Source organism: Mauremys mutica, chromosome 23 (assembly GCF_020497125.1).
Source record: "Mauremys mutica isolate MM-2020 ecotype Southern chromosome 23, ASM2049712v1, whole genome shotgun sequence".
NCBI classification, from domain to species: domain Eukaryota; kingdom Metazoa; phylum Chordata; order Testudines; family Geoemydidae; genus Mauremys; species Mauremys mutica.
Genome location: NC_059094.1, coordinates 16995992 through 17018500, shown reverse-complemented (window position 1 = coordinate 17018500; position 22509 = coordinate 16995992). Strand labels below are relative to the sequence as shown.

Below are 22509 nucleotides of genomic sequence, written 5' to 3'. Positions count from 1 at the left end.
GTGCGGGGTGTCGCGGGCGAGCCCCCGCGGAGCTGCACATCAGTGCGAAGTGCCTGAATGTGGCTTTCACAGGCTGGACATTTATTTATTTATTTTGCATACAACCGTAGGGGCAAATGTGCTCGTCCAGGCAAAACCCAAACCCTTCCTCCTGGCAGCTCTGCAAAGAGGCAGCAAAGCAGCCAGCCCCGGGAGAAGAAACATGCGATGGTTTGGGAAGGGGTGACGCAAAGCCCCCACCCCCATCTCCAAAACGTTTCCCCCTTTCCTCCCCTACAACCAGTCCCACTTGTCAGATCTCTCCCCGGGAAGGCAGGCTACTGGGGAAAGTAACCATTGCACAGCGGGGAACGGGGGGGGCTTTCTCTGGGGGATTGCCCCCCCCCGCAAGCCCTCCTGTGTTTGTAATGCAATTTCCTTGGTCATAAAAAGTGTCCATATCATCAAGTTGTTCACACAGCCCCCCCCCCAAAGAGGAGAGTAGGGGGGGAATCTTGTGGATGATACATGCAAGATTGATTCTCGCGGCTATGGGAACGCCAAGGGGAGCTGCCGCTTGGACATTCTATCTGTGTATTAAGAGGAATCTGCGGGGAATTGCTTCTATAAAGGAGGAGAAACCTGGGGTGGGTATTAACATGAACAAATAAATGGGATCCTAACAGCTAATGTGTGGGTTATTGTTTCTGGGAGGATGGAGGGAATGGGGGTAGTGGTGGAATACAAATCTTGGATCAGATCCTGTCTATACACACACACACACACACACACACACACCCTCCGCCAAAATAACACAGCTGAAGCACCCCCGTTCCCACGATTTCAGGAAGAAGAGAACAAGGATGTGGAGGTGATTAGTCACCTGGATGCTGATGATGCTGATCAAAAAGTGTAATTCCCCAGGACCCTTGTGCTGCTAATCCTGAAAAGCTTGATCCAAGAGAGTCATTTTTTAAGTGGGGGAAAAAAGGAAGGGAGGGAGGGGGAGAAAAAAAAAGAGCCAGCCCTCCTCTCCCCAAGCCAGTGCGAGAGTTGGTTCATTCCAGCTGCAGAAGCTCAGAGCCTTCCATGCATTGGGATTTTTTTCCGAGCTAAAATAATAATCATAATCCTGACCTTCCCCACCCCCCCTTCCTTCCTCCTCTTCCTCCAGCCGAGCCGAGGACCATCCCAATTGCAAAGGGGAGAGGAAAACAAAACCCCGCAACCCCTTGACATGCAACCTTCTTTGGGATGGGACAGGACGGGATGCAGCTGCGGCTTTAGAAGGAATTGGGGGAAATTGGGGATCTTTGCTCTCATGACGGTGGAAGTGAGCTACTGGAGCCGGATTCTGCTGCTCTCCTTGGGGCTGCTGGCTGCTTCAGCAACCGGTGAGTGCAATGGAGGAAGCTGGCAACTTTGGGAGCATTCCCCCTCCCCCCTTGCTGCTTGATTCAGATTTAATTCTCTTGCATTGGGGGGGTTTGTGTGTGTGTGTGTGTGAGTGTCTCTCTCTCTTTGGGTGGGAGGAGGAGATCCTCCTTTATATACCATTCAGGGATCACGTTTGTTGCTGTATATCTCCATAGGAAGATAAAGTTTGCAGGTACTGTGTATCCTATGGGAGCAACAATTTTACAGTCGGGGGTCATAAAAAGGTGGGTTTTTTTTGTTTGTTTCTTATTTTACTCCCCGTCGTCAAAGGATCAGATCAGTGTGTCCCAAATGTGAGAGGACCAAGACAAATGCCACCCCCCACCTTTTTTTTTGCGCATCTTAGTTCATTATTTCTCTACCCAATGTTTGCCTACAGCCTATAAAATAGATTTAGGGACTTCTTACATGTAAATAGAAGCACTTTTATGATTCCTCCTTTCTCCTCAAACATTTCAGGTTGCGGTGCTTTTAAGCATTAGCTGTTTGGCCTCAGCATTATACAGATGTATATTTTTAGCCAAATATGTAGTTTTAAACTTAGGAAAGGTCAAATTAGATTAAAAAAAATAGGTGTAACCTTCTCCCCCCTCTCCCTGCTTCTGAAACTGCCTTTGCAGCATATAGAAAGCAAAGGATTCAGTTTGAAACTGAAGTTTATTTCTGCTGTGGTCCTGTATAGGGTCTGGCTTTGTGTAATGGGGGGGGAGGAGAGGGAAGAAAAACATTTTTTTTCTTTTCTTCCTTTAACACTGAGGGGGTTCCCAATTTCCCAATGTTTCTAAATAAGGTTTGCCCGAATGTGCCTCATGCAACATGGCCAAAAGACATACGTGTGTGTGTGTGTGTACGCGTGGGGGTGGGAAGCTGCCTCTTTTTTTGGTAAACTTTATGTTGTATTTGAAATGCAGCACTGATTTTATTATGTAAGGCAGACTTCCTCCAAGGAGACTCAGAAAGACCATCAGCACCGTATGCTCCTGAGGTATCTTACAATGGACACCAAAGAGTTTTACCAACTGGGGGCACCAGTTAGGATAGGAGGAAATCAGTTCATTGGGAGTAAATAGATAGATATCTTCCTGATTTTTTTTTCTCCCCTCAGCAAAAACATTGAGTCTGTCTGAGGACAGAGACCCCCCTCTCCCCCTCCGGCTCTGTGCTGTTTGGCTGGGTTGAGCGGAGTGCTGGACAGATACCTAAACGAGTGATTTACTGTTTCAGGGGGTTACAGTTCTCCTCTTCCTCTCCCCTTCCCTCTTGCTCCCCATTGCTGTCTTTGACTTGTTCATGCAAGATCTTGTTGGTTTTCTTTCAGTGCCCGGTTGTTCTGCATTTAGTCCTCCTTGCTAGCTCCCTTTTTTTCTCTCTCTCATTTTTTGCTTCATTTAAAATTATACCTATCCAGGATCCTTCACTGTTGGCCTATTAATTGATTTGTACCCCATTCTTCTGTTACACAAGTGGCAGATCTGCGAAAGCTCTCCAGAAGTCCTTCATTGTTTTAGCTGCAGTAGGACCATGAGGCAATTATCTGCGTGTGTGTTTGTTTGTTTGTTTTTTGTTTTTTCCCTGCACACCACTGCTTCCTCATGAGATTCTGAACAACCTTTTTGTCAAAACAAGGGATCAACTCTGAGATTTGTAAGATGCAGCTGGTTAACAGGGATGCTGCAACTGTGCCCATTGGGTGAAGGTGCCTACTGTTTCCTGCAGTCCTCTGATCAGATATTTTCAGGTTAGCCTAGGGTTGGACATGCTGGTCCTAATAATGAGCCTCTATGGGACCATGTCCTCAACATACTATCTCTTCAGCCTAGCCTTTTCCTGGGGATTGCGTGGCTAGCAATAACCATGTGTTCCCATAGTGTGGCACTAGAGTTGTATATATAAAACTATCAGTTAGTAGTTCTAGCCTGTCTCAAAAAAAGAAAAAGAGCAAAAAAAGAAAATTGAGAAACCCTACTGTTACTACATTAACCTTACTCGATCTAATTATTCAGAGCTGTCAATATTCCTACAGCCTGATACAGTTCGGGGGGGTGGGGATGGCAGGTTGCTGCAGATGATCTTTACAGTGGCAAGTGTTTCTCAGGAAATTACAAGCATGATCGGTTGTCTTAATCTTCTGCAAGGAACTGAACCAACTGTAGCTAAAGCTATTCTCTTTATAAGGTAGGGGATGTGTATTGTTCTTTGAAGAAAAATACATTTCTTAAACACTCACTGAATTTAAAAAGAGGTGCAGGAATAACCTGGCAGAGTTTGTCGTCTGTTTCGAAAAGATACTGATTTTTCTTGTGGTTGTGAACTGGCGACTAGCAATACGCAGCTAGTCAGAGAGAGGGCATGCCACGTAATAGTTTTGTAGTTTTTCTTATCCCTCAAAAGCATATACTTGTAATGATTATTTTATATCTGTGCATTGTTAATGAAAGATGCCTCAGAGATGGATTTGGGGTGCATATGTTGGATAATATATACGGACGGACACATACAGCATTTTTTTTTTAAAAGCTGTTCTAATGGAGGTCGTTGTACCATTGTAGTTAAGCCTGTGTTTTGGTGATTAACCTCCTGTTGATGACTGGACTATGCAAAGATGCACTGGGTGGAACATGGCCTAGACATTTTAGTTTCTTTTGTCCTGATAGAAAGTATTTTTTGGCTGACTTCTTTCTAAAAAGATGGGAGCGGGGAAGGAAAGTTGAGTACTAATTTTGAGCTGCTGTCTGGGCGCACAAATTCACTTTTATTAATCATCCCTTTAAAAAACAAAAAAGTCAGAATGTGGATTAATCCCCGGTACCTGTACTCCAGCTGAGTAGCACTTCCTTACAGGTGGAGTAGTCCCACAGATCGCCTTGGGAAGTGAGTACTGCTCAACGTAAAGCTGGCCGGATGTTTTGACAAGGTAGGGATGGGAATGAATAGCAACCGATATGATGAGATCTGACAGAACATTTTAAAGGGAGTTTCTTCTGTCGGCTACGCCGGCACCTCGTACAGCAAAGCTTTGGATGCTGCTGCTTGCAACAGGAGTCCTGCTAACAACCGTGGTGCAATGGAGTTTAGAGCTAGACTAAGCCTGTAAACAATGTCCTATGTAACTGTAATGAATTCCCTGCTCTCCCCTTATTCCTGGGGGAGGGGAAGAAGTCATTTATTCCAGCTTATTTCCTTCTTCATGTTGGGACAACTCTGGCTAGTGTGTAGAGGGGTGGGCTGAATAAGGGTGTCAGCCAATCTCTGTGTCTCCTTGCATCCTTCCTGCCCACCTGCTTGCGAGAGGTGGTAAATCCAGGTGCGCTGCCTCTGCTCTCCCTCCTTCCAGCAGTGTGGGGACCATGGCTGCAGCCTCCTGGGAGTGCAGTCTAAGCTGTGACTCCTCCTTCCCACACTAGACACTGCCACTGTCTGGCCCTTAATGTTTGCTAGGGCTGTAATAAACTTGCTTCATGCAATGGTCTCCTTGTTTCCATTCATGCTCCTCAGCTTCCCATCATATGATCAGGTTCAGTCCCAAAATCTCAAAGCAAAATATTTTTTGCTGGGAAAAACCTCTTGGTTTGGCCCAGTTTTGTGCTGGGAAGCTAAGAGCTGGGAATGAGCCTTCTGGGCAGAGAACTGGGAGTGTATTCGGCTGGGAGGAGTAATGATTCCCCCGGGAGATATCTCTGTCTCATTGGCAGCATAGAAGCAGTTCCCGCTGGCCAGGTAAGAATCTTTCTGAGCCAGCTCTCAGATGGAGCGCAGGGGCCTAGAATCAGCCCAGCTCAGAGCAGACTCCATATATCTGCATTTCCTGAGCCAATTGGACTAGGATGCTGGTGCAGAATTGCATGCGGTTTTGCACAGGGGGTCGCACAGCTTCTCTTCAAGTATAAACTGTTAGTGAATACGCGGGGGGAAATGTTCATTGAATGTTCACTATATGTCCTGAAGCTTTGGCTTTCTTTGCGTTGGGGGGATCAAGATGGGAGTGGGAGAGAGTAATTTACTGGAGAGGCAACATGGTGTAATGAATGTCTAGGCCACTGCACTACGATTCGAGAGACTCAGGAGCTATTCCGTGCTCTGCCACTGACTTTCTGTGTGACCTTGGGTAAGTCCCTGTTGCAAAGCATTTACAGTGTAACTCATGCATTCTGTTGGGCACCAGAAGGACAGAGGGGCGTGTTCTTTGGTCCTCTAGATCAGTGGTTTTCAAACTGCAGGTCGTGACCCAGTACTGGGTCGCAGAGTGGAAGGCACTGCGTTGCGGTGGCTCTGGTCAGCACTGCCAACTGGGCCATTGAAAGTCCCGTTGGCGGTGCAGCCCGGCTAAGGCAGGCTAGTCCCTACCTGTTCCGACACCACACTGCGCCCTGGAAGCAGCCAGCAGCAGGTCTGGCTCCTAGGTGGCGAGGAGGAGGGGGTCACGGGGCTCCGCGCATGCCCTGAGTACCGGCTCCGCGTTCCCCCAGCCAATGGGGTTGGGGGAGGTGCCTGTGGGCGAGAGCTGTGCAGAGCCGCTTGCACACCTCTGCCTAGGAGGCAGACCTGCTGCTGGCTCTTCTGGGGCGCAGCACGGAGCCAGGACAGGCAGGCTGTCTGCCTTAGCACCCCCGCTGCGCCTCTGACCAGGAGCCACCCGAGGTAAGCTCACGCCCCAACCCCATGCCCCAATCCCCTGCTTCAGCCCTGAGCCCCCCTGCCCTTGCAAACCCGGAGTCCTCTTCTACACCCCAAATCCTTCATCTCTGGCTCCACTCCAGAGCCTGCACCCCCAGCCCAGAGCCCTGTCCCCCTCCTGCACCCCAACCCCCCGCCCCAGCCCAGATCCCCCTCCCACATCCGGAACCCCACATTCCTGGTCCCACCCCGAGCCCTCGCCCCTGCACCCCAACCCTCTGCCCTAGCTCTGAGCCCCTCCTGCACCCTAAACTCCTCATCCCCAGCTCCACTGGGGCTCGGGCATCAATAATTTTCTTCAACTGGGTTGCCAGAAAAAAAGTTTGAAAACCACTGCCCTAGATGACTGCAGCACCAGCAGCCATAAGTTAACGGATGGAGAATAGGTGAAGGGTTGCCAGGTTGGGCCATAAGTCTTGTTTGTTATTTATTGTGGTGGTACCTAGCGGTCCCACTCAGTTATTGGGATCCCAGTATGATCGGCATCATTCATGCACATCCTGAAAAGACCGTTTTGTTTTTTAATCCTCAGAAGATGGTGAGTATGTGGAGGTGGGAGCAGCGGGAAGGAGAGTCTCCATAATATATGAGACCCTACTGGGGTTTCTTCCATGTCCCAAAGATCTTATGCTACAGGTTCTCTGGTCTCATCTCTTCTCCTCCCACCAAGGAAATATAAATTCGAAACTGCTTGCTAGGCCTAAGCATGAAATCTGAGCCTGCTTTGCCATCTTGTCGAGACAGACTTGACACACACATCAGTTCTGGCTTTGTTTCCCTAATGCTTGTTTGAGAGCCCCTCTGCAAGACTGTGGGGCAACAAAAATGAGGACATTGGCCTAACTGAATCCTCGGCTTTCTCTACAGTAGGGATTACCGGATGGGCACAGAAAGATGCTGTGAAGAAGAGTACAGGGGCTCCCTGGCTTTTAGATGCCTCATTAGTTTTCCTGAAAAGAAAGGCTGGTCTTACAGCACTGAAGTCAGTGGGGATGTTGTCATTGACTTCAGAGGGAGCAGGGGCAAGTCCTGTAAGATTCGGAAATTCTGTAATGGTTATCGATCAATAATTGTATCTGAAATAATACTACCGGTGGCTTGTTCTAGGCTGCTACTGATTTTCAAGTTGGTTGTCATCAAGAGTATAGGCAACATCTTGCTATTTTAAGGTTTATCATGCTGCTCACTACCATACTATCTGAGAAGCTTCCATGTTTTAAAAAAAAATCAATCCCATTCTTGAATGTTTGAATTATCCACAAAGACCTTCTGTCATTAGAGCTAGAGTGTGCAAGCATCCAGGGAGGTTTATTGAGGATTGGCAGGCCTTGATAGTCAACTGTAGTGATTACTGTAAAATAAACATGAGTTTTTAGGAGGAGGATATAAAACCACCTGCTTCAAGGCCAAAACCAGCCTCCAATTCATGGCGGTCAGGAGGAAATTGTCCCCGAAGGTAGGTTATCCCTTAACCGAAGGGGTTCTTCTACCTCCCTTTGCAGCAGCTGGTTGTAGATAAGATACTGGTTTAGATGATCATTTTTATGTTGCTATGGAGAGAGTAGATAATTGCTACACCAGTTGAGATGTTTGTTAGTACTTTTTCTTTTTTTTTTTAGACAGACTTAGGCCATGTGTGTAATTCGAGCGCTGCAGCGGCGCCACTGGACTGATACAGCTGCAGTGTGTCTGGTGAAGACACTATGCCGACGGGAGAGTCCTGTGCACACGGATGCTTGTGTCGGTGTAACTTCTGTTGCTCGGGAGGGTGGAATGTTGGCATCCCTGAGTGACGTAAGTCTGGCCGGCACAGGCTGTAGTGTAGATCTAGCTGTAGGAATTACATTGACTAGTTACAGTGTCTGTAGTATGCAGTGACTTTAGTACTACGCACTTGGTCACAAATAGTTGCAGAGTTGTGCTCTGCTCTGCATCACTCATTTTTAACCCTTTAGGGTGGGGTGTTGTAAGTAATCAGCACTGGTCCAGCGCTGCTGTGATCAGACTCAATGGTAACCCCTCCACCTGCCCCACAGACTTCAGCGGGAGCCAAGTTAGCGTGACACCAAGTGCTCTTGCAAATCACCCCTTCAAATGATGGTAATGTGAAATATGCATCATTCTTGTCCAGAAGAAACTAATGACAATATTAATGTGTATTCTGGGAAAAGTCAGGCAGTCTAACCTTATTTAGCATCGGTCATATAACATACGCCCAGTGGAGATTCCCAGCTGTAGCTATAAAGAACTTGGTGAGAGCTGACTCAGGAATGGCCTTTGAGAGAATGTCCCATCTCTGAGATTCCTTTAGCTGAAGGCAAGTCCTTAATAGCGTTTTCCACGGTGGAGGCTTAGTTTGAAATAAGGAAATGCTGTCTGCTGGTCAGACAGGGACTTCCAATTCTATGATTCTGTTCCATCTCTGCAGCTGACCGTGGGAGAGAGAATTCTCCTGTCTGACTTCCATTTACTCATGGGTACAGTGGGTGGAATAATGCCTACATGACAATGTTGTTGTGTATAAAGTGCTTTAAGAGCCTTGGAGGGAAACTGCTATACAAGTGCAGAGTTTTAGAGCAACAGCACGTAAGACTTCAACAGAGTCCTGCTAATCTGCCTTTGTATCAAGAATATCCCAAGACAGTGTGCCAACGTCATCTTCCATTGGCCTCAGTGGCATTCTATCAAGGCTGTATTTTATCCAGTAGGTTTAATAGGGAGGCTTTTTGTCTGTCCTTCACACTGGTAGCTAGTTGGTCTGGCAATATCCTGAATGATCCAAGGTTTAAAATGTATCCACTTGTGCAAATACAAAGCACAGCGCTCCCAAAGTGTTAGATCAAAGCTATAGCCCTGAAGAATAGGACAGCAACTGGTAAGTTAACTCACAATGATCCTATATTCATTGAATCTGTCAGTTCAGCACTCAGTTTGCTCATTCAGTCTATAGTGATTGTAAATGTCCGAGATAATATTATCACTGTTCAGGCAGAAGGGGGAGTCCATCTTTTCCAAGGGCAGTCTGGTTGCTGAAGATGTATGACAAGAGGTTAGCAGGGTCAACAGACAGCTAAGCATTAAAAACAGGAAAAAAATTGGGTCCACCTATTGGAACCCTAGCTATAAAAAAGCAGATGTGACCTTATCAATCCTGCATATTAATTGAGGTTTTTCTATTCAGGCTCCATAGCTTAATGAAGTCTCTGTGTTGCTATTTATAGGTACAGCGTACATACAAAATGTATTTATTGGTCTTCCCTCCCTTTCAAGGAAGTGAGAAATCCAGCAATATGTGCTCAAAGCATTTGACTTCTTGCAATTACAAAGCAAAGCCTAGGTCATAATGCTCTTCTAATGCCATCAAACCTCTGGGAGGCTGGGGTTCTCTTTAGGAGAAGACACATATCTGGAACCAAGCGACTCCTATTTTCCTATTCTGTCCTTTCCACCCTCTGCTTCACCCTTTAATCTCAGTTAGTGAGTAAATTTAGGGTTTGTGAAACCATGGAAGAATAGCACTGGCACCACCTCTTTAAACTGATCCAGGAGGCCCCTGCTGAAGTCCCTCTTAAAGACCCGTTTCTGCCATGTTGCTTCGTGTGAAATGAGCTGACTCATGTAAATGGCCTCTTCATAGAATGAAAGGACTGGAAGGTACCTCGAGAGGTTATCTAGTCCATTCCCCTGCACTCAAGGCAGGACTAAGTATTATCTAGACCAGGGATTGGCAACCTTTGGCATGTGGCCCAACAGGATAAACCCTCTGGCGGGCCGGGCTGGTTTGTTTACTTGCTGCGTCTGCAGGTTTGGCCGATCGTGGCTCCCGCTGGCTGCGGTTCGCCGCTCCAGGCCAACGGGGGCGGCGGGAAGCGGCGGCCAGCACATCCCTTGGCCCGCGCCACTTCCCGCAGCCCCCATTGGCCTGGAGCAGCGAACTGCGGCCAGTGGGAGCCCCGATTGGCCTAACCTGTGGGTGCAGCAGGTAAACAAACCAGCTGGGCTCGCCAAAGGGCTTACCCTGGTGGGCCGCATGCCAAAGGTTGCCGATCCCTGATCTAGACCATCCCTGACAGGTTGTTCCCTTTTCCCCTAACCTTTGTCCTTAAGCTGTGAGTGCCTCAGGCCAGGGACTGTCCCTTCTTGAGTGTTTGGAAAGCACTTTGTGGGTGCTGTAATGATCATCACAGCAATGGCTAGAGTCAGGCCTTCTTTGGGTGAATGGCATGCAAGTTTCCCTGTTGTACCGAAGAACACCATGCCAACTATTCCCCTCCTGGGTTCCTGTGCAGCCCTGTTCATGCATCTTGGTCCTCACACCCAGGAGATGGAGCGAAATAAGGGCTGCATCCTGCAGAAGTGCCCTTCTGGAGAATAAGGGAGGTCCCCCTGTACCGTCTAATGAGCACCAACATACAGAGACCATAATTCATCCCTTCAGTGTTTAAATCCTGGGGCCCCAACCAAAATCAGGGCCCTGTTGTGCGTGGTGCTGTACATACACCTAGTAAAAGACGGTCTTCACCCCAAAGAGCTTACAATTTAAATAGACAAGACACAAAGGCTAGGAGAAAGGAAGGATGATTATTAGCATCTTACAGATGGGGAACGTACACCCAGAGAGACTGGGTTGTGCATGGTGGTTTTGTCAGAGGCAGGAATTGAACGCGGGTCTTGAGTGTCCCAGTCTGTTGTCCTAATCCCAAGATCATCCTTCTCTGATTTGTCCATTAAAATATTTCTCTGTGTGGAGTATGTGTAACTTATACTGGCTACAGGCCTTGGTGGTGGTTCTGTGTGTACATAGTAAGAAGTTTTTGACACCCCCAGCAGTGTGGTATCTCAGTGCCTGTCACCTGGAGCCTTGCTCCGGCACCTGATGAACCTGCATTGTTTTTATGAAAACCAGGATACAGTGATTAAAAGATACAGTAACTATGGGGGCTACTATTACGTATTTACACAGTGCTGCGCTGCTTGGAGTGAAGTATGGTACAATTATGGAAATTGGTGTACTTTGCTTACAATACACACAATGCAGCGCAGTAATCTGCAAAAATATATACTCCAGACATGCAATGCAGTGGCAGACTAATTTGATAGTGGTTAATGTGTAACTGGGAAAATCCCATTGATTAAAGAAATCAAATTAACTCTGGTTCAGTCTCTTTGCTCGCTGCCATGGACACAGCCAGCCAGAAGGGGATATTGTACTTCAATGAGCCCAAATGTGTAACTATTTTTTTTAACACCTCCCTTGCGTAGAAGCGGGACAGAGGGTTTTTAATACGTCACTTCACAGTAGACTAAGTACAATGGTCTTCATCTATGTTTAGCTTCAGCCACGTCCCCATTTTCCTGTTGGCAGGAATAATCGTCTCTTTATTAAACGAAGGCGTTATTGGTGTGGTAATGAACTATCTAGGGTGTGTGCACATGCAGCAGAGGGTAGTGGTGTGGATTCAGATCTGCACAGCTCTATCATAAGCCCAAATAGTACTAACAACCAGTGGAGATGCTCCATTAGGCCATGTGCTTCTGGAGCAGGAGGATATAATTTTTATCTCTGCAGTTGGGAGGTTCTGAATGGCCAGGGCTTTACAGCGTAGGGATGACTTTTAAGTGCTAGGTAGCTGTTACGAAAAAACAGTACAATAATGGGCTGGAGTAGCACAGATTTCTGGGAAGCTCGTGTTGGAGAAAGAGGTGGAGAAATGCATCTCCCCCACTCCTATAAACGCATGCAAGGCACGCTGTTTTATTATTTATATTGTGGTATTATCCAGAAGCCCAAGTTGGGATCAGATCCCTCACTGTACTGGATGCTGGATAATGTAGTTAGAGACAGTACTTGTCCTGAAGGAGCTTACAGTCTAAATGAAGATAATATGCAACAGACAGATGGCGCGTGGGAGGATGTCTGAGATGGGGTCATGTAATGACAGACAGGTTGCATGCACAATTGGCAGGTTTTTGAGTCAATGTTTTGTAAAGGTCTAAACATTCAAGATGGATTAATGGTAACAGTAACCCCATCTGGCCACTCGCACAGGGTGGCCGTGTCTGACAGTAGAGTGCTGTTGGAGATAAGTCACAAACTAGGATTTCAACAGAGTTCCCAAAGTGGGGTATCTGGACTGGTCCATCAGCAATGTATGGGCCACTATGCTGGTGATCCAGGGAGATCTAGCTGGCCACATGGTCCTAGCTGCTCCTCCTTATTTCCAGCTGCCAAATTGCATGAAAAGAAGCTAACAATAACTTAAATGCTTTGCTAAGGAGTCTTTTTTCCCCATGTAAAGAATCACTGTTGTTGACACTTATTACTAAATTACGCTAGTAGCTAGAGGGCCCAGCCAGGAGTGGAGTCCTATTGTGCTCGGCAGGATACAAACATCAAGAGGCGGTCAGAGCTTACGTCTACATTAGCAGAAAGTCGGACAGGAAACAAAGGCAAAGGGAGTCTCCCAAAATTAACAGAGGAAAGAATAGAACCTAGATCTTCTGACTCCTAGTCCAGGATCTTATCCATTGGACTACATCATAGGGATGTTATGTAGCTGTTGATGAGAGAGATGTTCATGAGACACTCGCTATATGAAAATATTGTGTTCATGCTAGCAGATCTGGAGGCATTTACAGGAGCTATGGTTTCTCAATCCATTTATCAGAGTGCCTGCAGTCTTCACTTGATATTCATTGTTGTTTTATCTGCCTTGAAATGAAGATGTCTTTATCCAGAACATTTTTTTTTAAATAAAAGAAAAGGGAGACGATCAGTGCAGTTGGCTGCTGTTTGTACCTGCTCTGTGAAACGTTAATCCTTTTCTAGCCTAATGAAATTACTTTATTTGGATTTCCCTCACCTATCTTTAAAGCCATAGATTTCTTCTAGTATAAATTGTGCAGCCGCCTCTCACACTGACAAGACAGGAACTGAGAGAGAGACAGGGTAGGTGAGGTAATATCTTTTATTGGACCAACTTCTGTTGGTGGAAGGTACAAGCTTTCAAGCTACACTGATCTCTTCATGCCAGATCAAGTCAGACCAATGGACAATTTAGTCTGCTAACCTGTCTCTGACTGTGGTACTTCTTCAGAGAAAGATACAAGGAAAACTTGAAGTTGGTAACTATTGAATAAGTTGCACAGGGAAGAAAGATGGTCCTGTTAGATGGCTAGTCTGGGACTTGCTACCAACTTTCCGTCTAACCTGGGGCCAGTCACTTAGTCTCATTTCCCCACCTGTAAAATGAGGACAACAGTGTTAGTGAAATTCTCAAACTAATTAGGCTTTTGAAATGATTCTCAAACTTGCTCTGCCAGCTGTTCTTAAGCTGGTTTGCAAAACTTGTTGCAGATACTCACAGTTCAAAATGTGCACTGTTGATTGGTCACACCAGTTGTGCTCTTGTTTCTGTTCCCTGAATGGACAGAGTAAATTGCAAGAGTCATAATTCAATACACAATTTGAGCCTCGCTTTCAATGACTGTTTAGAGTAGAAGTTTTCTGTTAAAGCTCAAATGTTGGAATATTCGCTGAAAGCCAACACAAAAGGGTTGAAAATAGAATCAAGTTAAAATTTGATTACTATCTGAAAAGAGATTTGCAGGTGAGACTTACCACTGTTTGCCTGACTCTTTGTACGTTTGTGTACTTGTGGTAGTGGCTTTTGCTGGAATATCTCAAAACACTTCATAATTGTCCCATCCACTTTACTACTGGTGAGAAAGTAAGAGAATTGTTACAGATGAACTCAGTGCTTTTAAGATTGTGGTTCTTAACCTTTACTGCAGCCTGCACCCCTTTGGTTCTCAAAATATGTTCTCGCACCCCCTTATCAAAAATCAAAATATGTTCTTTCACCCCTTAAACATGTATATATTTGTTGTTACAGTAATTGTTAAAACGTGTATAATGTTAATAAATACATAGGCTTGATGAAACAAAGTAGTTGTACTTACGTGCTGAGCTTAATTTGTGTTTTCGATGATTTACCTTCTAAAAAATCTGGCATGTCTCGCACCCCCAGAAAGGGCATCTTGCACCTGCAGGGGGTGCGTGCACCCCAGGTTAAGAACCACTGTTTTAAGAGATGGGTTTGGAACTTATCAAGGACAAGAATTTTTAAACATTAGGGATCTGGGTTCTGGTCACTGCAGTGGTAGGATACTGATAGAGAAGATGGTCCAGTGATTAAGTCACTATCCTAGTCTGTAGGAGACTGGGATTCAATTCCCTGCACTGCCACAGAGTTTGTGTGGTCCTGGGCAAGTCACTTACCATCTCTGTGCCTCAGTTCCCAATCTGTAAAATGGGGATAAGACCACTTCCCTACATGTTGGGAGAATAAGTACATTAAAGACTGTGAAACACCGTTACTACATAAGAATGGCCAGACTGGGTCAGACCAATGGTTCATGTAGCCCAACATCCTGTCTTCTGACAGTTGTCCATGCTAGATGCTTCAGAGGGAATGAACAGAACAGGGCAATTATCAAGTCATCCATCCCCTGTCATCCAGTCCCAGCATCTGGCAGTCAGAGGCTTAGGGACACCGAGATCATGGGGTTGCATCCGTGACCATTTTGGCTAATATCCATTGATGGACCTGTCCTCCAAGAGCTTACCTAATTCTTTTTTTAACCCAGTTATACTACGGTGATTGCGGCTAGATATTTACGGGAAGTTTTCTCTCATTTAGTAATGAAGACAAGAAGATTTAGAAACTCTACTTTTATTAAGTTGGTGGTGGAAAATGTAAGAATGTTTCAAAGTAAGATAGAATTAGGATTGATTGTGGATGAACCACTGCTTCTGTGGAGACAGACACTAGTGAGTGTGGTGCTGGAGATTACTGCATAAATTCATAGCTGTGTGGAGAGGCTGCCTCTTCAAGGATTATTTTTATTTTTTTGTACCCAGATCACTGTAAAAGATTGCATTTTTATGGCAAGGAAAAACACTCCATCTAAAACCATTGTGCAGTTTCTTAGATTTTGTTACACTTTCCCAACCTCCTCTTTTGTTAGCAGTGTGCGAATCAGTGTTCCCAAACTTAAGAGATCTAATCACTTACCATAAGAATCCTTTGTTAATGCTCTCCTGGTTCAAATTAAGCACTCCAGCTTGGTTTTAAGCTTCGCTGAGGAAAGCTTAAAGCCCTGCATCTTCAAAATGTAAGGGGATAGCTGGGCCTCACTCTGTTCTCTCCCTTGCCTGTTTTATGTCTCTGAAACTCCACTGGGTTCAGTGGAATTACACCTGGTTTACACTGCTGTATGTAAGAGGAGAATCAGGCCCACTGTTAGAACGAAGCTTGATCTGACATTTGATGAGACATTAATGCCAAGTTGTAGGCACAGAAAAGTGGAAGCTCATTTCTACTCTAACAAAGGCACAATTCAGCGTTCCTTTCCCGTTGGATCTACTGAATAATACTATCAAGAAAAATTATATTTCCTTCCAGATAGGAAACATGTTTCCTGGTAAAGGTAATGAAACTCCGTGCTTTTTGAGAACCGACATTATTTTTAAAGATGTTGCTCATATCACACAGCGTATTGATCATCTCTATTGTTTTTTCTTGTATCCATTATATAAAGGTTAGGCAGTGATTGTGGACATCTGTCAGCAGCCACCCAGGAATATTTTCATTAAAGTTAAGCATCAGAGAAAGATGCAACATGTTTAATAAGAAAATGGTGTCACCTTCTGAAATGCTCCTCTTTGGAGATGTGTGGAACCTGTTGAAAATGTTTTATTTTTAATCAGATGTTTAAAATGTTACGCTCAAGAGAGAGCTTCTGAAAAGACTTAAGGCCATGAGCAGCCCCTTACTTACATGTTTAAGCCTCTGCAGAATTAGGCCCCAATTTTGCAGCCAAGATGAAACATCGTATTTCCTGTTAATGGAGTCTGCCAAAGCTATATCACCACACAAATAGATCAATAGTAAATAGAACTTGCTTTTAAATGTAAAATTATAGTCATCTGCAGAGTCCTTCCAGCTGGTCTGGTAAAGAAAATGACTACATAGATTTAAAAATGAAAGGAGACCAGGGATGGGGCATAGTGGTAGGAGGCTAGCTGACAGCGTAGAATAGCTGGAGAAAAGTCACTCATGGCAACTTTGTTGTTGTTCAAGTTGGTGGAAGACTGAGGGAGTTTTTCACTTCTAGATCATTTGATTCTATCCCAGGTGAATAGTGTCAGAAAACAGTTCTTGTCTTGAAGGCCGCGTGGAATAAGTAGGTGCTCTCAGAGCAGTTTGTAGGGATTGGTGTTCATGTCACCCTTGACACTTCAGGCTTTGTCTGGACTTTGCTGTTGTGAAATGTTACAGTGACAACCTTTTAACCCCGTGGTCCTCTAGCTCTGCTTTGAGCTGGGCTAGGCAACAAGATGGTCCAAGTGCCAGAGGCTGGTCAATGGTGCGGAAGGCAAAGAGCTATTTAAGTTAAAGGACAATGTTGGCAAAAGAACAAATAGGTATAAACTGGCCATGAGTAAACTTAGGCTGAAAATCAGAAGGTTCCTAATCATTAGAGGAAGGAGGTTCTGGAATGTTCTTCCACTAGGAGTAATGGGAACCACCCACCTAAGTGGCCTTAAGATGGAGCTTGACAAGTTTGTAGATCGGATTATATGAGAGGGTTGCCTATGATAGCCAGAGACTGGACTTGATGATCCAGAAGGTCCTTTCCAATCCAGTCCAAAGTTTCTATGATACTAAGGTAACAGGATGTTACCTTAGATGTCCAGCTCCAAGTGGGCACTTGATCGTTGATGTCTCTCTCTTGATTTACTGGCTTTTGGATGAAGCTCTTGTGCCCTCAGCATCTGGAAAAAGAGCAGCAGTGCATTTGACAGAGAAGCCAAGAAGACTCCGCCACCTTCCCTCAATCCTAGTCGTGGTTCCTTTACATGGGTACGGCGTGGGACAGAATCTTGTGCAGTCCATGTGGCACAGGCTGTGTGGATGAATAGCAGAATCAGTCCCCAGCTTGCCATCTCTGTGTGAAGAGCGAGTCTATGTCGGAGGATTTTAAGTGAGCAAGCAGCTAATGTTTTACAGAAGGGTCTGTCATTTGTTCCTGCTAATCACTGTGACAATCTTAAACTAGAGAATAAATTACAGCCTTTTTCACCCCTAGGAACATAAAACTGAGGGATATTATTTTTCTTTACAGGGGCACAGGTAGAAAATGAGATTATATACCCTGTGTTAACTATTCAATTGAAAGCTATGTAAATTCAAGAAGAGAGTTATTGATCTTTTTTCAGATTGAGAACTAGGATTAAATAGAATGTGTCTAAGGAGGAAAATGAGGCTTTAAATGATAGTAGTGGAAACAGATTCCAAGACCTTTTTATTTAGACCTACACGTAAGCCACAAACCAGCAAGCATGACACATGTACTTACAGCTCACGCATGCGAGCAGTTCATTGAAGTGGGTGGGAATACTTGTGTGTAAACTATGCAAGATGAGCTCCAAAAGTGAGAAGTTTCTTTAAAAGGATCTATTGACTCCAATGTGCTAAAATAAGTCAAATTTCAGTGCCTCAGTCAGTTAAGAAAAAATAATTTGAACAGAGGAGCACTTACGTTTAGAGCAGAGCTAATAGTTTGCAATGAAGAATTCAAATTTTACTTTGTGTGAATGATCCATGAAGAGACTGGGAATTTCCACAATCATTTCAAACATTCAGTTAAATAAAGTTTTATTCTGCAAACAGTTCTTAGCCTGCTCACACAAAGTTTGTTGCAGATACTCTCAAATCGAAAGTTTGAACTGTGTTGTTTAGCCACACAAGTCATGTGCTCTTGTTTCTGACCCCAGATTGGACAGAGTGAGTTGTGAATTTTGCAATTCAGTATACAATTTGAGATTCACTTTCAGTGACTAGTCGATGTGGATGTTTCCAATTTCCTTGTAAAGCTCCAGTGCTGGAATATTCTCAGAAAGCAAACACAAAAGAGTCCTGAATAGAATTAAGAAAAAAATTGATTAATATCTCCAATAGTTGCAGGCAGTATTTTCCACTGTTTGCATGTCTCTCTGTAATTCAGATGACTTTGTATTGTAATAATTAGCACTTGTGTACTTACGGTAGTGCTTTCGGTGGAAGATCTCAAAGCACTTCATAAATGTCCCATGTGCTTTTGTATAGATGAGAAAATAAGAAAATTGCAGCAGCGAATAACTGAGTGCTTTTTAAGGGGGTGGTATTTGAGCTTGCCAAGGACAATAATTTTATACATCGAGAAACTGGGCAGTAGTCACTGGCAAAAGTAGTCCAGTAGTTAGAGCGCTAGCCAAGAACTGTGTAGGAGAGCTGGTTTCAAGTTATTGCTCTGCCACAGACTTCCTGTGTGACCTTGGGCAAGTCACTTATGCTCTCTCTGTGCCTCCATTTCCCATCAGTAAATTGGGGCTAACAGCACTGCCTTGTCTCACAGGGGAGTTGTGAGGATAAATAACTGAAGATTGTGTGATGTTCAGACGCTACAGTAATGGTCTGTAAATGTGTCTAAGACCGATACCGGACATGCAAGACTAATGCTTTGGAAATGGTAAATCCTGCATGGATATGGAAACAATCAGATTGCTTAGGGACATCTACCAGAGATTGAGACTTGAATCAGAACAATGGCTGCAACTCCACCTGAGCTCAGGTCAGACACATTTCTAAATAAGAACATATTCCCAAGATGATCATCTCCCTGTACACAGTTCCCCATCTGTAGAAGTCATTCACTGCTCTGTGCCTCAATGTCTCCATCAATAAAATGGGGATAGTGACACTGAACTCCTTTGTAAAGTGCTTTGAGAACTACTGATGAAAAGAGTGACATAAGAGGTAGGTATTATTTATTAATATGGAGGCCACATACATAGCTAGTATGATGGTAGGTGGAACTAGGTCAGAGACCTTAAGAGTTCATTGACCTTTGTAGATGGACACTTTACTTCATAGTTAACAGAGATGAATGAAATCACAGCTTGCTTTAAATCTGTCCCCCCAGGGTGACACTTTTTTTGTTTGTTTGTTTAAAATAAAAGAGTACAAAAACTAAGCAAGAATGAGACTCTAACAGGCAGGAATCCTGTAAATTAGCCTTTTTCTGTGACACGTCAGATGGTTCAAAACTAAATCCTGTTTCTCCCCCCGCCACCTTCTATTTTTCTCTTCAGAGAAATGGACCCCCACCACCTGAGCTGAAAGTGACTTTATATGTTTGAATATGGTGTGTAAGCCATTTAAATGCAAATATCCTTCTGCCGCAAAATAATTGAAACAAAATAGAAAAACTTGTTTTGGGGATAATTAATTAGTGCCTTTATAAATGAGGCTGCATTAAAAATTCTGCCTCCAGGAGTGGAGTCAGTTTGCGGGAGTTTGTGCAAACCTTTTCATTTTAGTTTGTATGGTGCTCAGCTCTGAGTTTTGCTTTCCCATTGTGAAATGGATCGCACAATTCAAGGCAAACCCCGTTTGAGATTGGATTGTATTATTCTTATTAAAATGTTTGTATTACAGAAGGGCTTAGAAGCCCCCACCTAGGTCAGGGCCCCAGCATGCTTGGTGCTGCACAGATACATAAGCCAGTTCCTGCTCCAAAGAACTTAAATCTAAATAGACAAAGCGTGGTATCATTGTCTCCATTTTACTGATGGAAGAGGGGTGACATTTTCAAAAGCTCCAAAGACTACCCGCAACACTTAGCCTTGTAGGTGCCAAACTGACAAGGGTATTTCAATGCCTAAAGATGCCTAGCGGGAAATACAATACCACCTAAACAGGTTAGGTGCCAAACTCAGATGCTTCTGCCAATCCTACTAGACATCTGCCTGCATCTTCTGGTTCTTAAATGCCTTTGTAAATCTGCCCCAAGTGCCAAAATAACTTTAAAAAATGGGACTTAGGATTCTAATTCACTTAGGCACTTTTGAAAATGACCCTAAATGACTCGCCTAAGGTCTTACAGGGAATGTATAGAGAGGCAGGAGTTGAACCCAAATCTCCTAAATCTCATCCTAGTCTCTTAACCACAAGATTGTCCTTCCTCTCTTGGGCTAGCTTCTGGTTTTGCATCAAAAATGTTTGAACCTATGAGTTTGGATTCAAAGCCATTGTGCTATCGCGAGGTGGAATGTAGGAACTTTCTGCCACCTCTGGCCCAGTTCTAAATGTAAGACATGGAAGAAACGCCAAAGGAAGCTGCTGAATGTTTCATCCTATTGGAGGATAACCAGGGACATTTGAAAAACCGTGACAGGAAATCATAGAGAAAACCTAATGAGGATTTGAGTAACACTGGAGACAGCATGGGAAGAATGTGCATTAATTGGTTAATGCTTGTAAAGTGTTTTGAAGATGAAAATGGCTATATAAGTACTTGATATTATTACTATTATGCTGACAAAGGCTATGTAGGAAGGAGTCATGGAGCTAAGGGAGCAGTCGGGATTGATTAAGAGACAATTCTGAAAGAGTTTTTGAAGGGAGAAAATTGCCTCTCTTGAGAAGAGGCCATTTGGGCAGAATATTGGGATAACTGCCTCGCTTGTCAGTAGTTAAGCAAATAACTTGTAGTGAGTGACTTCTTTTCCCCCTGTGTGTGAATTGTCCATGCAAAGTTCATAATTTCATCAAAATTATTTCTTCAAATAATTACAGGACTGTTGGTAGTTTTCGAACTGTTTGAGTGTTCGATTTGTTGCAAATATTCAGAAGCCAACTTCTGTTGCCTTGTTTTAAATGGATATGTGGGTCACATGGTGATATTTCTATTTCTTGGTTGGATGAAGCTAACTTTGGAAATGGAGTATTTACCAGCATGGGTAGAAAAATATCGATTTTTCATCAGAAGTTTTTTTTTAACGCTTTAGACAAAACGTGTAGTCCTGACCCACTTTAGTTTTTTCTTACAAAGCTTTACAATTTCATTTTCAAAAATAATTGCTTAAAACTTGCTGTCCATGGGCATTCCTGAAACATGTATTTTGTAGTAAATGAGTTTATGGAAAGCAAACTCAGGAGGCACAAACTGACAAGCTATATTTTATTTGCTGAAAGCTTTTTGGAGTCTCCACCCAGCTGTCGCTGCCCATGGTGAACCTCAGAAGGCTCAAAGGTTGGGTGCAGATGAGCATTCTCGCTTTCACATGCTTTTCTGCACATTATCCAAGCTTTCTGAACTGGTTGCATCTGCAGCCTCATGAGTGCCTCCTAGTGGGCCAGAAACAGTGAGAACATCCTTTTTCATGGAGTTTTTAGTACCTGCACATGTTATGCTCTGTAGTTAGGTCAGAACATCACCACCATGCTAGCTTAATTCTGCCATATTCTAGGAAGTTCTATCAAACATTAAGGATTTTAATGCCAATAGTCTCATCAGTGGCGCTTTTTTTTTAATTCTTTAAACTTCCAACAGAGGATATCACAATGCTTGAGAAACACTAATTAATCTACGCAACAGCCCTGTGAATTAGGAAAGTTGAGTGTGAGCTCGTTAGCCAGTGGGGAGACTGAGGCATGTAGAGAGGAAAATGACCTGTCCAAGGTCATTCAGAAACTCTGTGGAAGAGCCAGTTGCTGATGAGCCAGTGTCCTGACTTCTGCTTCAAGCACCAGACCAGGTTTCCTCCATTTGTAACCTTAGTGTAGTGCCTTGGTATTCTCCTGTGCCTTTTCATCAGAGAATGCTCACACAGGTATAACACCAGAAAGGAACATCAGAAGGGCAAACTTGATACCTGTAAGTAAATCAGGCCATGGAGATTCACCCAGTAATTTCTGCATTTAGCCCAACAACTTGTGGTCGAACAAGAGCATGAGTTCTCATCCTTGGTTGTTGACCCACTGGGGGCATTAGGGGGTTGCAACCACTCTCCTTTTGTTTATAGCTAGATGATACCCACCCTCCACTTTCTTGAAACTTGTGCCAGGAGGATACTGTAACTTGTGGTCAGGGTATGGACGAGGTAAAGAACCACTAGATTAGATCGCATTTCTTGGAAAAGCATATGATTTAGACTCCAAGTGTTGGAGAATTCATTACCTCCCTGGATGAGTTGTTTGCCTTCTTGAAGCAACTTGAATCCGCATGCCATTCCCATCTTAGACCTGGAAGCAAAAATGAAAAATTATGATTGGTGGAGAGGGTGGGGATCTTAGGTCAGTATGACCCAGGAACCTTTTGATGCCAATTGGCAGAGGGCACAGGAGGTGCATAGAGTTGCATAGGGATCCCCTTGGTCAGATACATGCATTATAATTCGCTAGTAGCCCACTGGTCATCGTAATCACTGTGAAATGAGTGTATGGCTTATATTTAAGGAGTTCTTGTCTGTACTGAAAATTATGCTCCTAGGGGCAGGTAACCAGGAGGTGACACATCTCGGATAGGCTC

General features: G+C 44.3%; 1 protein-coding gene and 1 long non-coding RNA gene across 2 annotated transcripts in view; one reads left to right on the top strand and one right to left on the bottom strand.

Annotated features, from left to right (window-relative positions):
- Window positions 1-22509, top strand: part of CSMD2 (CUB and Sushi multiple domains 2) — a 542149-nt gene that overhangs the window by 3728 nt on the left and 515912 nt on the right. Inside the window, exon 2 of the mRNA XM_044997694.1 lies at window positions 1154-1373. Within this exon, the coding sequence (XP_044853629.1) occupies window positions 1154-1373 (220 nt within the window). The remainder of the gene's footprint in view (window positions 1-1153; window positions 1374-22509) is intronic.
- Window positions 13117-22223, bottom strand: LOC123355345. The gene is made up of 4 exons (XR_006575077.1): window positions 22159-22223; window positions 13712-13806; window positions 13456-13511; window positions 13117-13332 (listed from the first exon to the last, which is right to left on the bottom strand). It is a non-coding gene; the product is annotated as an uncharacterized LOC123355345 (long non-coding RNA).